Source organism: Pseudopodoces humilis, chromosome 1, assembly GCF_049639895.1.
Source record: "Pseudopodoces humilis isolate 2021_Gansu_Grassland_sample_001 chromosome 1, ASM4963989v1, whole genome shotgun sequence".
Lineage (NCBI taxonomy): Eukaryota > Metazoa > Chordata > Aves > Passeriformes > Paridae > Pseudopodoces > Pseudopodoces humilis.
The window spans coordinates 95,078,111-95,096,828 of record NC_142200.1 but is presented as its reverse complement, the minus strand read 5'-3'; the positions used below and the strand labels follow the sequence as shown (position 1 = coordinate 95,096,828).

General features: G+C 39.2%; 1 protein-coding gene across 4 annotated transcripts in view; it reads left to right on the top strand.

Moving 5' to 3' along the window:
- Positions 1 to 18,718, top strand: part of COL15A1 (collagen type XV alpha 1 chain) — a 115,303-nt gene that overhangs the window by 25,311 nt on the left and 71,274 nt on the right. For 3 of the 4 annotated variants that reach the window (XM_005525231.3, XM_014254534.2, XM_014254533.2), the window contains exons 3-6: positions 12,259 to 12,806; positions 15,661 to 15,735; positions 16,148 to 16,240; positions 18,368 to 18,494. In XM_005525231.3, the coding sequence (XP_005525288.3) occupies positions 12,259 to 12,806; positions 15,661 to 15,735; positions 16,148 to 16,240; positions 18,368 to 18,494 (843 nt within the window). Of the gene's footprint in view, positions 1 to 5,953; positions 6,071 to 12,258; positions 12,807 to 15,660; positions 15,736 to 16,147; positions 16,241 to 18,367; positions 18,495 to 18,718 lie in introns of those variants that run through there. The other variant, XM_088062277.1, reaches the window with a different exon arrangement.

The following is an 18,718-nucleotide window of genomic DNA, read 5'->3' as shown; positions in this document are numbered from 1 at the left end:
TACCCAAAAAATTGGGTAGGTCTGAGGGAGGAGTCTGGGGGCATGGGACTGATCACAAACTGGGGTTAGAAATACACAAAATATTGCAATGAATAATGACCAATCAGGGGAGAGAGCTGGGAACATTCTAGAAACACAGCCTTATATGAGGTGACCTGACTAACATATTAGCTGCCATAAACCCTTAAACAAGTGCTTCCCAAGGCTTGAACTTAAAGCCAGGTGCTCCAGGGGTGAAGTCTTTCTGACCCTGTGTCCCAGCAGGGCTGACTCCCACCAATGTAAACTGAAGTCCTAACATTCAGCTTCCAGGGAATGAAGCTGAACATATTGAGGTTTTTTGTCGGCAGGATTTGTGACCTATGCATGCCAGAGGAAAAGATTATGATTCCAGAGCAGTCATGTTAATTGCCACATGCCCAGGAAAGTGTTCATTGGTATTACTATTCAATGACTAGATTAGTTTGCAGGAAAAAAAAAACCAAGAAAATAAAACCAAATGAGATTAATATTCTTTTCAGAAACTGATAAGAGGGGTGATAGTTAGATCCCATTCACCTTAAATTTTCTTGGTAGGCCTGCAAATATAAGTATGGAATGGGAGACAGAGAAGGGAGGTTTGGAGGGTTACTGTGACATTTTTGTTGACAAGAATGCTGACACACTCAGAAGAGACTGAAGACCTTGGTGCCTGTTAGCTTGTACAAGCTCATTACTGCTCACAGGTCTGGAAGTATGTGCAGCACATGCCAGAGAACAAGATTAAGCTGTGATACGTTCTGAGGGAAAAGGGCTACAGCACTGCCTATAAGATTTATCATAAAGCCTGCAGCTTGAAAAATGCCTTCTGCAGCTCAGCACATTGGATGGCATGTCTTTGTCCAGCGGTTCTGGCAAGAAGCTGCTAAACAAAGAACAAAGATGAGGTGGAATTTGACTATATACAGAATGTTGGAGGTGATTCCAGCTGATGGTGGAAGAAAAAGGAGGTGAGAGCAGACAGCTGAAAAGTCTGGAGGACTCACTGCTCGGAACATGGAAGACACGACTTTTAGGCTGCCTGATGCTATCATTTCCACTACCTGGAGACTTCTTTTGGAGTCTGCTTTAATTCAGACCTAATTAAAATTTTATGCAACATAGTTGTCCTATTACTAACACACAGCTGTGCTTATCATGAGTGAAATTGGTGAAACCAGTGTCTTAAAATACAAATAAGGGCTCAGACAGTGAAAATAAAGAGCAAAGCATATAATCAAAGCCAAAAAATGCCGCAAATGCAAAAAATAGCATTGTGGTTTGTTGCCTATTATATGAGTTTCTTTTTCTGACTTTCTGAAACTTCAGTGCAAACAGGCATTAAGAAAAACACATTAAATTTTAAGGACATCACACATTCTCAACAACACTAATGGCCTTGAGAATGTAACCTTTGAAATTTAAGCCAAAAGAACAATATTTTGTGTCAACCAACTTTTTAAAAGCAGAAGACCAATATGCCAACACATTTTAAATGGATTTATAAATATTGGATGCAGATGTAAATCGGCTATATTCTCCAAGTGAGGGACAGCATGTAGTTGAGACTTCTCTGGGAAAGACTTTCAACTGTATATCAAGTATCAAGACCTAAAAATTACTTCTGTATGGTACTTTTATCTTTTTATCTATTTTCAGCTCTTGTCTCAACTAACATTTGAGTGAACTAAAAATATAGTATTTAGCAAAAATAAGAATTCATCTATTCTCTACATACTTGGGAGGAAATTAAATTATCTTTGGCCATGCATATGTAAAAAAATTATAATATATTCTCTGTGTGTTTTAAAAAACCACATTTTTCCCCCTTTGGTCATACAGCTTTAAATCCTGAATAAAATGTAACAGATGTTTCAGTTATTCTAGACAGAAGCTATTGATTAATTCACATTGTATACAAGCAGTGGAGAACTACTCATGAGGGCAATAAGCTGCACAGACATCAGAAGTAGTTCAAAAATTCTAGATGATAGTAGTAGAACTGATAAAATTAATGTGCACCAAGCTGGAAAATGTATTATCTTCACTTCAAGTCAGTGTTCTTATGGTTAATTATGATCTACCTGGCAATCTGGTCTCTCTGATTTCGTCATCAGGCAGTGATCAACGATGTCACAGCTAGATAACTCAAGCTCTGGTACACATGTGTGTACATAGAACATCTTATTTACATGCTGGAGGCTGATTAAAACAGTGAACTGCATTGCTGAAAGGTCTGATCCGTGGGGTTGTTCCAGTGCTGCCACACTGCTCCTGCCATATTTCCTTGGAAATAGCACAGGAGAGATGCAGCTTTGAATCAAGGGTGAAAGGTTGTTTCATTTCTTCCAAGTTTCTCAAGCCTCTGGCTGAGGCTGCATTTTGGGTCACATGATGATAGGTAGACAAGGATGGAGTGAAAAGGAGGAATACATGCCTGAAAATGCAGCTACACTATGAGGAAAGACTTCTGGTCATCAACTATGTAAAATAAAGAATTTCATAGCATGGTCACATTCTGCATGATGCCTTTTTGGAAAAAAATCAGCAGTTTATTGGTGTTCCATGGTAGTAGGTCAGTGAAAATAAAAAAAAAAATAAAATAAAAAATGTAAATCTTGTTTGTAGAACTGATTGAAGCTTTTTAACTATCTGACAGAGACAGCAGTGAGTAGGTCTATATCTGAGGATTTTTTCTGAACTTCTAGCATTTCTGGTTGTGAAGAAAGTCCCAAAAATATGAATAATGTAATGTATGAGTCTGTGTGCTCTTGAAGCCAGGTGAGTAAAGTCACTGTGCTGCATTCTCCATCTGTATGAATGGAGTGAAATACCTATATCCAGCATCTAATTTTTGCTTAAGTTGTCTTCTAAAGAAAACTTCTATATTCTTCTTAATGAAGATAGCAATTCCTCTAGCAGATCCTTAGCAAAATATTTGTTTATGAAATGAGGTAGCTGAAACCAGATTTGCTTAGTTTACTGTTGCACAGGACCATGTGTGAGGTCCCTAGAGGGAAATCTGTGGTTTGTAAGTAGTAAAAGTAGTTACTCCACTGAGCTGAAAAAAAGAGCCCATTATATTGGTGTTTAAGAGGATATTTGTAGGCAGGTATTCCAGTGATGTTTTGGGTTTAACTTGGTTTCACTAGGAAAAAATGCATGTATTATTGCAGCATATGTCTGTGCTATGATTTCTGAGTCAGCTTTGAGTCTGAACTTCTATGTACCAAATTTGACAAAGACACAGAGGCCTGATGGCCATTAAATCCCTACAAACCTCATGGATCAGGAACAGAATAAGGGTGGGAAATGTACTTGTGTCTCCACTTTGAGAGGAACTGTTTGGAGAAACAACATATTTGCATAACATGTCTTAGATGCTGGAAAAGCTTTAGTGAGTGCTTACTCTTTCCTGGCAACAGAATCCAATCATAACACAAAATTCTAGGAATTCATATCAAGTAATCAATTTTAAACCAGAAGGTCTTTCACTTAGGATTTTAGCCAGGATTTTAACCTAGAGCTTTTTGACTAGAGATGACATTTTTATGATATCTTGTTTAAAAACAATTAACTTTTTTTAAAATTCAGTGCATTCACTGGGGAAAGGCAAAAAACCAGGAGCATAATAAAAGCATATGTGATTTATACCAAGATATAAAAGTACTGTAACACAGCTCCTGGGAAATAACATTCTTGGGAAAAAGGAAGATGGAAAAAGAAGGACTATGTTGGCTGGATTTTATTTCTACATTTTTACTGGTGCATTCATGCTATAAAAGCATTTAGCTGTCAGAAATGTTAATGTTCAACACAAGACATACTTTTAGTATTTACTGTTCCCATATCATCTACCTCAATCTTTTTTTCAACTCCTCTGAATCCTGGCCATTTATAAATCAAATCTATTAGCTACTAAATCCAATAGTGTAGAGAATATATGAGAATACACTTAGAAAGATAAAAAGTCATGATAAATATCAGGTGCATAAATTTAAGGACCTTTATGGAAGGGATGCTCCTGGCAGGCAATAGTAGTCCTCCTAAGGACTCGAAAATTAAACATTAGTAACAAAGTATCAGATTCTGTTGCTTAACATGAAAATATGGGTAGCTTAATCATCTGAGAGAGGCACACTGTCCACCAGGTCTCAAAGTGCTGTGGAAGAGTCAAGGATGCATAAAAAATCCTCTATTTTTTGTTACCTTACTGGGTTTATAAACCTTAACTTTTAAAAATAAAAAACAACAATAACAAAGCCCTAAAACAACAAAGACCAAAACAAGAAGTCCAAAACATAACCTCAGTTATTGCAATATTTACATTTTTCTGTTCTCATCTACTCTGAACTGGAATGAAGTGATTTTCTTACTCTCAGCTTAGCTGTGTGAGAAATATCTTACAATGCTTTGCCTAAGGCTCTGGTGATGTGCTATAAATGTATCAACCTCCATCACACAGAGACCAGGACAGACTGTAGAAGCTGCAAAAATATCTATCAGCACTTTGTTCCTTTCATGTTCCACTCAAAAACTCCCTGCAGGCATCCTTTCCAGCCATATTGGAGATAATACTTGTCCTTGGGTGTCCCTGGGTACGGTCTGCTTGCAAGATCCAACTGCACACAGCATGCAAAGTTGGCCTGAAGCTCACTGAACATACAGACTTTCATGTCTGCTGTGATGAAACAGATGTCTTGAAAGCAGTGTGAGCAGGGAGCACGACATCTGTCTTCTTACACAGGCACCGACTATGCACATCACTGTCAGGAGCAGGATTTCCTGACAGGAGAGAGTTTTCTGGGTCATTCACAGTGTCAGAGGAAAAGCAGGAAGGCATGATACTCATGGGAAACACATGGGAGAAGGCAGTGCTCAGGTCATTCAGGTGTGAGGAGCAAAGGAGCATTTCTGGATGAAGGTTGCCAGTTTCCATCGAGCAAATTGTAACTCAGAAATCCCACCTGCCTACATCCTTCTTATGCCCCTGTTCTATGACAGAACCTTGTAGTGGAGACAGGGTCTGGCAAAGACAGCAGAGGCAACTGCAGGAGCTGCTGATTAAGTGCTCTCTACCCTTGATTCCCATTCAACCTCTTTATATGGGATGAGAATTTCTATTCGGGTCAGTGTGCCAGACTATGTCAGTATCTGTTATTCCACATTTGGGCAGAGACACTCTGCTGGCATGTGCAACTGTTAAATCTAGGAGTGTCGGCTGCCTCTGCCAGTATTTTAAAAGTGAGATGGCTTTATTACCCTAGAAACACTTTTTTTTTTTTTTGCAATGAATGTGTTGAGCCTTTTATCCCTTAAAATTCAAGGTAAAAAAAAAGAGAGAAGGACAGAGAGAGAAAACAAGAACAGCAATATTCCCCCCCACCAAGAAAATACACAGAAGACAATGTACTTTGTCTGATTTTCAAGGTCATTGTGAAAGAAGAAGGGTCGCGTGATAATTCACATCTGCTTTGTTGTAGATGGAATGGAAATTAAAACATCCTACCTCAGATGTTATAAAAGAGCTTGCACAGCAGACAGTGACATGTGAATTGGTGATTTACAAGCCATGTTCTCTCCCCACCACAGCTCCCATCTGATTTATGAAGTGCTGTGTTGCTTCCTAGTGGTGAAATGCAAAAGCTCCTGCTCTCCTGCAGTCATTAAAGGCTGCTTGTGTCTCCAGCTGGCAATCAGGCTGCCCATATCACAGCTCCACACGTGCAGCACACACAGACCTGATTTCATAAAGTCAGTGTCCAGCCTGGTCACAGGTGCCTGCTATTGAACAGCTGCAATGTTCAGTGCAGACTCTGTAATTCTTACACAGGTTGGCTTTGTAGGGTTATCTTTAGGAGGATGGATGTCCTAGCAAGCCTGGAAATTTTTTTTTTCCATAAAGGGCATCTGTGCTATTTGCCTTTGTGTTTTCCACTGATGCATCTGGAATATATGGAATATATGCAATTGTAAAGAAAAAAGGTCTGGAACTTGATGGGCCTTGTACATCCCCAAAGGATCAACAGGAAAAAAAGGATCCCTTTCACAGGTAATTAAATGGCTCTAAAGGCCTCATAAGCAGAGTGTGAAGCTGGCATGGCAGGAGTAGAGCAAGTCCTGAGACCTGTCAGGGGGCTGCAGATCCAGAAAGAGAAACGAGACTCTTGAATTTCCAGATAGTGGTTTCAGTCTCTTGACCTGGTTAGCAGCTCAGTTAGCTTTGCCTCACTACTGGAGTTGAGTTGCTAAATATTTCCAACTTTCTCCTCCCATCTGTTTATAAAGAAAGAAAGAAAATTAATATTTAGTGTCTATGCTGTATTTTATATTATCTGCTGCTATGGCTCAAAGAAACCAGTGAGTTTGAAACATAGATTTTTGTCATTAAAGGAGAACATTTCATTGAGTACACATTAAAAAGCTTTGGGTTTATGTATAAAAAAAAAGTTCCCAAAATACATGGGAGATCTTCTAGTAGAACAACTGACAAAACAATAATAAAACAGTACAGTACTGGATCAGGGGGGGAAAAAAAGGAAAAACAGAAAAAAATATTTTATGGAAGACACCATTCTGGTGGTGGTGGTGGTTACTTTGAAAGCATTGTAATGAAATATAGTTTCTCAAACAATATATAACGGGGTGGGGGGTACCCTCGAACAGTATTATATGCAAAATAGATGTCAATTTTATTAACTATATTTAAGCACTTTCGCCCAGTAGAGGGCAGAATGACAATGACATAAAATCAGGAGCTGGCATAAAGCGTTGGGAAGTGATTTCCTCAGAGGAATTCTGGCCCTGCTCCGGCGTGTCAGTGAGTACCCCAACTCCTGCTGGCTGCAGCCTGACTTCCAGGTGTGCAACACCACTAGAAAGCACCTCTGAGGTTTTCAGAGGTATCTGGAAGGAGATGCTGCAGCCTTTAATACCAATATATTCTATCCATGTTTTCCAACAGTGTATTAATGGCAGCTAAAAATGTGTTCAAGCAGAGCCAACGCTGCAGCAATGACGCTGGCCTCTTCCATTTCATGCAACACATCTGGGACTGTGTTACAATATTCCCCTTCTTTTTCTCTCTGCTGTACTTGATTAAATTTTATTTGGTAGATGTGGAAATCCTTCTCTGCTTAGTGGTATTGCTATAAATATTCCTTGTTAATTCAAAATAAAAGCACTTTGGCAGCAGGGAAGAAGTAAGTTTCATACTGTACCTCGTAGCTGCACTCAGTATAAAATAATGTTCTATTGCAGTTACAGCATCTCTTTGAATGCAGAGTAGAGACAGCAGAGGCACTGCACCACTGAGACAGAGATGGTTTATTTATGCTGCTAGAAAGGGAGCTTGCAACCCAGGGTTAAGATTATTTGGACTGGAAGAGGACAGGGAAGCAAGGTCAGCTTGGCCCAAGGTTGCAGAGAAGTGCTTGATCTTCACTGCTCTGAGCCTGGTTTGGCTATGAAAGCCTTCGTAGAATATTGCTTTTATCTCATTTCCTTAAAGAAGATGAAAAGGAGCTGCCAGCAAGGCTCATGCAGCAGTGGGCAGCAGTGAAATGAGGTGTTCTTGCACACAATGAGTGTCAACGACCATGGAGTGAATGGACTTTTACTGGCATGAGCCAGGAGCAGCTCCAATGAAAGTGTCTGAAGAGGGGGAAACACTAGGTGAAGTTAGGCTAAAAATAAAGGGGAAATAATAATTTCATTCAAAAGCCAGCACACATCCCACTCCCACCACTGTGGAGCCAAGCAAGCCCCCCCTTGAGTGAGTTAAAACCAGCTGTCAGTCTTGGCAACAGGGTGGTTGACTTCTATTTAGCAAATAGCAACCACTTGAGCATGTTATTCTGACCCTTATGTACCCATCACAGTTCATTAACCTGGAGCAGAATTGGGCTAAATGCAGCACCTGATTTACCTGAATAATTGTTAACAGGCATTTCTAGCTAAAAACATAATCAAAAACATAAATTGGACAATCCTTAAAATATCAGCTGAATATTCATGCTAAAGTGTAAGTGGTTGGGGTCAAATACAACAAACATTTGTAACTTCAGTCTTTGCATTCATATAGTTGAGATAGGCCAGCTCAAGCATCTTCTCACAGCAATGAGGACAAAAGCAGTGTGTTTATCCTGCAGTACTGCAACTTGGGTTGGTCATCATACCACTGTTGTGGTATGTTCATCATGTTCTTTTGCTCAAAGGACTTGTCAATACTTCTTTTTTTTTTTTTTTTTTTCTCAGACTTGGAACATTGGAACTGTGTATTTTAAAATAAGGCTGAGATGGGTAATTCTATGTCAGAGGTGAGGGCCTTGCCTTTGCACTCTGCTTCTGTTATATTTTCTAGTGGTGAAACCATGGATAAAAGTAGACTGATAAACAATGTCCTTATCTGTAACCCTGTAGCCTTTGACTCTGTTGTAGTAGTTTCCCAAAGCCTGTGTGATAGTATGCTTTTTTTTTTTTGAAGTCAGGTTGCTTCAAAGTGTGGTGTATCAGCTAGGAACAGGGACTGTGGGTATCCCAAGTTTCATATCAGCTCTTGTATACAACAGGAAATACAAATACCCTACTCCCAGTGAATAATCTTGTGTTTTAAATTACAATTTGTAAGAAAATTCTGGATTCTAGTCATATTCCTAATGTATCTTTTATTATAACATCCTGATAGCATCTTGTCTGGAGAAGAGAAAGCTTTCAGGAGAGTTTATAGCAAGTTCCATAAAGGGTCCTGCAAGACAGCTGAAGAGGAACTTTTCCCAAAGGCATGTAGTGGTGGTGGGGCACTGACACAGGTTTCCCAGAGAAGCTGTGGATGCCCCATCCCTGGAAGTGTTCAGGGTCAGGTTGGCTCTGAACAACCTGGTCCAGTGAAAAGTGTCCCTGCCCATGGCAGAGGGGCTGGAACTACTGGTCTTTGAAGGTCCCTTCCAACCTAAAGAATTCTGTGATTTTATTGTGCACCTTGATTATCCAAGGGTTTTGGATCAGGCCTAGCATTGGGACTACTCTGCTCCATGAGGGAAAACATGAGGAGGAGGCAACCAGGATGAGGTAACACATGTGCACAGTACAGAGACAGTGAGTGCTGCAGGTACCAGGAACTGCACCCAAAAGGAGGCTCCTAACCAAAAAGTCATAGTGTAATAACTTATATTAATGTGGACCTTTCTCTGCCTCCATTCCCTTTAATAACATATTAATACTGTGTTTGTGCCTTAATATCTAAAACAAATGTTGTAGGCCTCCAAGCAGGTAGGGGTTTTTTTCTTTCCTCTGTACTACATCCCTTGTAAGCAGTGAAAAAGTATTTTGGATCCCACAGATTTGAAATTCCACTCTGCCTTAGTAATTACATAAAAAAATTGGAAAAAAAAAAAACCCACAAAAATAAAACAACCTAATCCCTACTATTTTCATCTGTGGTCTTGAAACTCTCCATATACTGACTTACAGGATGATTTTTACAACACACTGGTGCTTGTCAAATGGTCCCTGAAGTTACTCAGTGGGAATAGCCAGCTATCAGCAAATTGTACAAAAATTCCGACTCTAACATACAGTAACAAATGCAAAATACAGCACAGCTCATGGCTCTAGGTTATAAAAATGCCATCCCAATTTATGAAGTTATCCTTGTTGAGATAAAATATAGCTAGTATTAAAGCTGCTTCTGTACTACAACTTCCAGTGTCCCAGGTCTAGGAAACATGGATATAAATGGTATGAATTCTGGATGCTCCCCAATATCCAGTGTTTAATAAATGGTAATAATAATAATAATTAGTGTTTGAAACAAAGCTATTATGATGCAACATAGTTCTCTGCTTACAGGTACTTAAAATAGCATAGCATTTACCTATTTATGTTAGGGAATAAGAGAGTATTTTTATTCTGACATAACTGCATTAGGGAGACATTAATTTTGTCAGAGATAATTGAAAACCTGTGGCTGTAGGTCTGTATTCTGCTTTTAACTGGGTCTCTAGGTCCTCATAAATCCATTAAGAGCTGGGTATGAGCTGTAAGTACAGAATTTGGCTAGACACTTCTTGTTTCATTCTGATTTTCTGCAGCGGATAGGTGCAAGCTCCTACCCCAGCCTCACTGAAGTTCAGGCTCTTCCTGGGCCTTCTGACTTATTTTACCCAAATGAAAATCCTGACTCTTTGCTGTCTTTTGCTGCCACCTTTTGCAAGCACGTTTTTTTTTGTCTCAGAGGCCAAATGACCTCATGTCTGGGGCTCTGTGTGTTGCTGTTGGGTGACTGGGAAACTGCAACTAGACTGCAGCTCCACACATTGTATGGGGAGAATGAATGGGCTCTTTTCCAGTCTCCAAATCTTCCCTTGAGAATGGGAAATGTGAAACTACACCTGTATTTATTAATTTCACTCCTGCTGTCCAAGCCTGATTGCTGAACGTCTTAGATGTTGACCATCTCCTTTCTTGGTCACTTTACCATGACTCTTTGTATGTAGCTTTGGTATCTGTGTACAGTTCCTATATTATCCTTCAAGATCACTACTTTCCTTACCTGCTTACCTTTGTGTAATGGCTTATGTACTTTGTTTGTAGTTCAGGATCCTTTACATGTATGTATGTGTGAATAGAAAACATGGCCCAATATTAGACTCCCAATCAAAATATTTTTAGCTGTATTTGGTCCACTTTTAATGGGAAAGAGAAAAAAAAAAACCTATCTGGCAAAGCATTTAAAAGTGCCAAAGGGATTTGATTTTTGGTTGAGGAGCTAGTTTTTCTAAACAAAACATCTATACTTTCAAAAATATTTCAGGGCAATTGTTTTTTGTATGAAGCACATCAGCCTTTCTTTTCAGTTAGTGAGTTCAAATGGTGTGTGGATGTGGCAGCTGGGGTCACAATTTAGTGGTGAGCACCGTGGGGCTGGGTTAACATTTGGACTCAATGATCTTGGGGTTTTTTCCAACTTTTATGATTCTACTATTATAAAGTACAGAGAAGAAGATAGTTTAGGATTTATTTCAACTGTACTACAACATCTTTGGCACAGGAAGAACACTTTACAATTTCTTTGCAAAGCCCCTAGTACAATGGGAGACACTTTGCCACGCGTATTCCAGGCTGGTACTGCATATGAGCAATGAATAACAGAAGTACATTGCAGCTGGATAAGCTCTCTAGCTCTTCATCAGAACCAGCTTGCCAGTTGACAGAGCAAAGAGTAAGATTATTTTATTTTGTCTGATTTTAATCAGGTATTTTAAGCGAAGTATTTCAGTTCATTTTGCTTGTGGTATTCAGATGGACTGTCATACATTTTCCATTACTATTCCATTTGGATTTATTCAGCCTATATAGCCATTACAGTCACAGGTGACTGAATAAGTTTAAAAATTGAAAGAGGATTTCTGTAGAGATTCAGATCTAAATCTGTCATTATGATTAAGAATGTTATTTTTTCTTGCTTGCTTTTACTTCCTAGAAGAAGAAAATTGGTGGTTGTGTTTTTGGTATGCTGCTGGAGTGTGCCTCCCCAAGGTTCTAGTTAAAATTGGGTGCAGATACTTAGCTGCTGTCATTGCTTCTTCATTACCTGGTAGGAGTTGTCTCTCTGGGCATGTTTGGCAGAGATACATCATTCTGCCTGTTTGCCAAAGAGTAAATACTCTCCTTTCAAAACGGAGTTTTGATTGCTGAACAGTATTTGTTATGTACACAGTGCAATTAAGGAAATAAGTGTGGAAATAGGGCATAAATAAAATCTAACCTCTGTTGTAGGCATAGATAACTGCAAAGGCTAAAGCAAACCCACTGTAAATTTTATCCTGTTTTGTGAAACTGTGCCATGCTGTTTGTAGAGAGCTATTGCTGTCTGTGAGAAAAAAGGATCTCAATATATTTAAGATGTTGCTTGTTTTCCACTGAATTCACTGTGCTAGCGCATCTGGCATTTTTGCAGTTTATGGACAGCTGAAGTAAATATATGTTGCAGGAAACACTTGTTGCCATTCAATTTCACCAAATGTTTACATGTGCCTTCCTTTAGCATAGGAGTAACCTTCCTTAGTCAAAGAATGAAGTGTGAACGGAGCTAGATGTGTGTAAGCACAGCCGGGACTGAAGCATCAGAAGTATGTTCCTGCACACTGCATTTCAGTTTTTCAGGCCTTTCTCAAACCATGTAAATCAAACGGGATCTGTACCTCAAGGATAAATAACAGGTTTTCTTCTCTTGCACAGAACGAGGCTCAAAAGGACACCTTGACCTTACGGAGTTAATAGGAGTCCCCCTCCCTCCTTCCATCTACTTTGTCACGGGCTATGGAGGGTTCCCAGCTTACAGCTTTGGCCCAGACTCCAACATCGGCCGGCTGACCAGTGCCATAATTCCGTCGCCCTTCTACAGAGATTTCGCTATCGTGGTCACCGTGAAACCGAACAGTGACCGTGGAGGAGTGCTCTTCGCAATAACAGATGCCTTCCAGAAAACAATCTACCTGGGACTGAGGATTTCACCAGTTGATGACAGCACCCAGAGAATAATCATGTACTACACAGAGCCTGGATCCCACATCTCCCGAGAGGCTGCTTCCTTTAAAGTGCCAGTGATGACTAACAGGTGGAATAAATTTACAGTGACTGTTGAGGGAAATGATATTGCTTTGTTCATGGACTGTGAAGAATATCAGAGGCTTCAGTTTCAAAGGTCTGCTAGAACCTTGGTATTTGAATCTGGCTCTGGGATATTTGTTGGTAATGCAGGAGCCACAGGACTGGAAAAGTTCACAGTAAGTGCTGACTGATAAATTCAGATGCCTCAGTGTTTAATGCATGTACTCTCTACCCAAGAAACCTTGCTTACAGAGGTTATATCCCAAGTGAGGGTCAAATCATATAGCTTGTATTTTCCCTACCTAGCTGGGGTTTGGACAGTGAAGTTATATAACCTCTGGTTTAATATACAAACATTCTGAAAGCCTCACAGTTTTAGTAATAGTCCAGACATTAAGCCTAATCTTCAGTTTGAATATTAGAAATTTCAAAGTTAATATGTCACATAATTTTTTATAGCCTTTCTAAGAAGGGCAGATTTCAGAGAATTCGTTTTCATAATTTCTGAGAATGCCATACTATTAAGCCAGTGTTTAAAATGCTTATTAGTTAGATATTCATATTCAACATCAGAAGAAGAATGATGTAACCAAAGGTAAAGAGAGTTGGAAGATAAGGGTGCATTTTTACAATTTATAAGTTATTTGAAGCTTATCAGGTGCTTTAAGAAATAGAATGCACCAAAACCACAACTAAGAAGGATCTCAAGCCTTCTTAGCTTGAGTGCAAGCACCCTTCCTGCTGCACCCTGACTCCAATTCTCAGCCACTGAGAGCAGCCAGTATGTGTGAGATCAACTCATTGTCAAATGGAAAGGAAAATGTCACACTATATCTGTCCTATTTTTGTATTTCCTCTACTTCAGAACTTGTACTGTGTTTTGTGAGATTAATGTCTCCTCTAAATTAGTCGAGCAGCGGCACAAAACAGAAGGGATCCTTTTCTTTAGGGAATAAAGATGTTCTTTCCAAAGTTCAGGCATACTGGCAGGCTGTGAGCTCCACCTGGTAAGCAGCAAGTCTAAAGTACTTTTATCATTTGTCTGACTATTCTAAGCACCTAGAATCACAGAACTACATGAATTAGCAGGAAATAAAGGGTGGGAAGTCACATGCAGGAAAACTGCGTGTTGGTGTTTCCCTTCTTAGGCAAATAGGAGGACTGGAGTATTGTGAACGCCTGATGCCTAAGTAGGATAGAGAAGAACTCAAGAGAAGGAAAACACTTTGGAAAACACCTGGATAATACATGTGATATCACTTGCTGAGATTATCACCAATGAATCTGTAAATACAATGACAGAAATGCAAGGTGTATGACACTGTAATGCATTTCCATTGAAACAGGCTGCTCTCTATGCTGTATTGAGTACATAAATTTCATCTTCATTAGCACCAATTATGATTTGTACTCTAGGTTCCTGTGCCTTTATTTCTTCATGCATCATATGTCACAATTGCTTTTGAGTAGAAAAACAAAATGCTTGAACCTCGCTCAAACTCTCTTTGTATGCCGAGAACGGTTTACATTAATTGCCCAAAACAGAAACAAATAATAGTAGATTGTGGAAATGAATAGATGTCAGATGCTGGTTTGCTCTGGCTTATGGGAATTCATGTGTCTAAGACTCTGGTTGTCAGACACAAAAGGACACAACCACCATCAGATTTATTGAAATCAAAGGAAAATCTAGTCCTGATGCTTGTAAAGAAAAGTAGAAACCAGAAAGCAACCAAGTATAGCTGAATCAGTCATGGTGCCAGATACTGCAAACTAGCTTTTCCAGGGAAGGTAGCAGCAGCTAAGACCCAGGGAAGGAGTTAAATTACCATCCCTATCACACAGACTGGTCCATGACTTTCCTAGTTGGAGGCATTGGCCTGCAGTAACACTTGGGAAACATCAGAGCTCTCCATTTTGCTTTCTTCACCATCCAGGGCCACAGCTTAGCGCAAGAGGAGAAAAATGTGCTCTCCAAATGTGATTCACTTGTACTGTGAAAACAAAGATCACTTCCAGGGGACTGCTTAAATGGTTGTGCCTCCTTCCATGTATGATTTTTCAGTGAGCTGTTCAGTCAGTCTGACATCATTCAATGTCTGATTTGCCCATTAAGTTTTGAGAGAAATAGGATGTTGAGATTACTGAGCTGTTGCCTCAGAAGACCAGCAAACCCAGGGGGCACCAAGTGCACAAGTTTCACAGTCTTCAGAGGTAGATAAATTAGAGGATTTTTGAGGATAGAATCACAAATTTTATTCCTTTCAAAAATATTCTACTTTGTGTGTTATATGTAAACAGGTTCTTGACTTGAATATCTATCTTTGTGCCCTGTTGTGCATCATGTCTAATTGTGAGACTTGTAATAAGGAAACATCCCCCACATTTTTTAAAGTACTTTGAGTCGTTGCAGAAACAATAGTTCAATGTTTTAAATGAAATTGTTACAGCTCCTTCAGCATGTCAGACTGAGAAGTACAGCTTGTGACTCTGAAAAAAGAAACATTTGTTATCAGAAAATCCATCTCCTGTATTTCCTCTCTGGAAAGTTTTATACTGGTTTCTTCCTGACTCACTTCATCACTTATTAATATTCCCATCCTTTGTCTCCATTTTTAGGGTTTTCACATGCCACTTCTGGAGCTGCAATGCTTAACTAAAAAGAGCAGACAGACAGTGTTTTACAGAGTGCATGACATAATCCAGGACTAGATCTTTCATCTGGGGCACTAACAAATCTAACAATGCAATGTGGTGCTCAAGGTGTCCTTGTGACATGACAGTCATTATAGTAGGGCAGCTTCCATTTGCTCTACATTTTGCATTAGTAAAATTTGTGAGCATATTTATATTTCTGAGTTTTGATTATTATCATGAAATTTTATACTTCAGAACATTTTCCAAGTAAATCAGAACACAGTTTGGGGTATTTTGTTGCTTTGTTTAATTCTCACCCCTCCACCCTCACTCCCCTTTATGAATGCTATTTAAAATATTACTTCCTTGAAATGTTTTTGATGTTCCATGTAGGGCTCGATTCAACATCTGACAATCAAATCTGACCCAAGGGCTACAGAAGATCATTGTGAAGATGATGACCCTTATGTAAGTATTCTTATAAACACTTCCTCAATGCCTCAGAGATTTCAAAGTAAATTTCCATTTGACATCTTTCATAACACTAAATGTAGTATTTTTTTTCTTGGAAACATTGTGTCATACTTAAAACTATCCGTGGGGCAGTTTTTTGTTCTCCTGTACAACCCCCTATTTTTTCAAAAAGTATAATTTTATTTTGTCTAAAACACCTTTCAGGAAATAAACTGTGGCTTTTATTTTTCTAAAGGGTCATTTTCATGGAATTCTGTAAATACTGAAATCAGTTAACATCATAATGACACTGAAGCTTCGCCAGCCAAAAAAAGGGACATTTTTCTGCATTTTAACAGACAATTCCTTGGAAATAATGTTTTTTTCCCTGACTTTTATGAACGTCCAATAATTGGGTTTTGCACAGGCTTCAGGGGACAGCAGTGGCAATGGCAGCACTGAAGAACATGATGTTTCTGAGGCACAAGAAGCCCTTGCACCTTCTCATCTTCCTATAAGGGTAAATTTATTTGATTTATTTACTTTAAAATTCTGATTTGATATTATTTTTAAAGGGTAGGATCTGGATTTGATTTGATTTCATATTTTGGTTGGATTTCATATTTGGCAATTTCCAAAGGCTCCCATGAGAACAACGTGTACCCATCCATGAGAATGATGGCACAGTTCCAGATAAAAAAATCTGGCATGTTCGACAAAAATCAGTAACCAGATCTTGGGGAGAGTATAATAAAAGATTGGGAAAATATGACACTTCCTGGGAACACTCTTTCACTCTGCATCAATTTTTGTCTCAGGAAATGATTGAGCCAAGAGTATATGTGGTTAAGTAGAACTCAGCTGAGTTATCCATCCTTGAATTTCTTGCTTTGTTGTTTGGGATTTTTTTAACACATGAGAATTTTACCACCCTCTGATTCCTGCTGCAGAATTCCTTCATTAACTTAATGACACGTTTTGTGAAGGACGTGCACCTTTTTCTTCCTCTTCTGAACATGCTGACTGTGGCTCTCATGTGATGGTTAATTGGCTGGATGACAGAGTAAACATCTGTTTCTTACCATATTTAGAGCTTTCTAAAACATCATGTCCTCCTCACTTTTTGTACCAGGCTTAAATATTCCAGTCCATTCCTCACAATGAAGCTTTCCATGCTGCTTGTGTTGTACATTCTTTTTTTAATTCAAGTTCTCATTGGTTCCTTTAAAGAAAATCAGTAGGTTTCTGGGAAATGGCTTCACAGAAACCATGTTCACATTTGTCTGATATTGTACATACTTCACCTATTTCACTCTTGAATCTTACAGAACCCATGGACAAGTACTTTTTGGTTGTGATGTCATGTCATTCACTTACTTTGTTTCCTATCTTTTTCATACAAAGACTTCCGTTTCAGTCATACCTACTGCAGAGTTTCCCAAGAATATTCTTCTGCAGGAATTTTAACTCTTCCAGGGTCAACATGAATGGAAGAAAACCTTATTTTTTACTATTATAAACTTCAAATTCTCTGATCACTCTTTTTATAACTTTATTAAGTATTGACCCAGCCTCCTGCTCCTGATGTGTTTGCACAATTTTTTAATTTTTTTTTTTTTGCCTTTTACATCTGTCTCATTAAACTCATTTTGGCCTGACTTGTGCTTTGCACAGAATCACAGACTAGTTAAGTTTGAAAGTGACCTTTGAAAATTGCCCCATCCAATTCCCTTTCCAAAGCAGAGCCAAATACAGCAGGTTGCTCAGTGAGCAGGTTGTTCAGTGCCGGTTGGTTTTGGATTTCCTCAAGAATGGAAACTCCGCAGCCTCTCTGTTCCAATGCAGGTTTTTCCTGACATAGAGCCTGAATTTCTTGTATGTTAATGTGTGTCCACTGTCCCTGGACATGGTACATTTCTGCAGCCAGGTAGGGTTTCTCCAAATGGCAGCAAAATCACCTAGTGTTTGATGACCCCTCTGCATTTTGCCACAAAATTTAATCCATGAAATCTTACTGTGCCCTGACTTTTCCTCATTTGGATAAAACTGCAGCTAGTTCAGGAAAGATGTCTAGCTTCTCTATCCAGAAGAATATAAAGTCTTTTAGCTCTTGTTTTTAACATCTGTTTAATAATCTTTGTAATTACTGCACTGTTCAAAATTACACACAGCAGTAGTAGAATTCTTGGCTTTTATTCCTCCTTCTGAAAGATGTGATTTAATCCCAGCTGGCCACCAAGCACCACACAGCCGCTCCCTCATTGCCCCAAGAGCGGGATGGGCAGAGAACTGGAAGAGAAATCAAAAAACTCATGAGTTGAGATAAAGACACTTTAATAGGTAAAGCAATGCTGAGCTGGAATGAAACAAGCCAAAGGTCCTACTTGGAAATGCAGTCTCTGACAAGTATAGGCTGCTTGTGGTTTCTTCCCTCTCTGTCGGTTTGTCAAGTGTACTTCCCTTGCTTTGGAGGAATGGAGTCCAAAGGTATTTATTACACTAGTTTTTCTCAGAGTTCTGGGTTGCTTCATAGATGTGGTTGTTCTGATTACTGTGCTTTGAGGAAGGTAATCCAGTGATTCTTCCCTCAAAACATTTGATAAGGCTTTACTCTAAACCATTCTTTGGGATTTTTTTCTTTTTTTAGCCTGAAGATACGTTGGCTGAGCCAGTGGAAGCCCCCCCAACCATATTGTCTTATTTGGAAGAGAATAATTTCTCTGGAAATCACAGATCAGAAGAAACCTCAGAAGCATCTAAATTTAAAGAACAAGGCACTGCCTCGGGTTTTTGGGGTTTTTGGGGGGTGGGATCATTTACATTCTCTGGTTTTGAGTCTGTCATTTCCTTGTGTATGGAAAGCCACTGCCATATTTTGGGTGCAGCCAGGAAAGGAAAATCCTATGGTTTTGGATTTCCTGTGTGCTAGAAAAGAATTGGCACATCAAACATTTGGTTTTTGAAAATGCAGTCTGTTAAACTGCAATTTATTAATAGC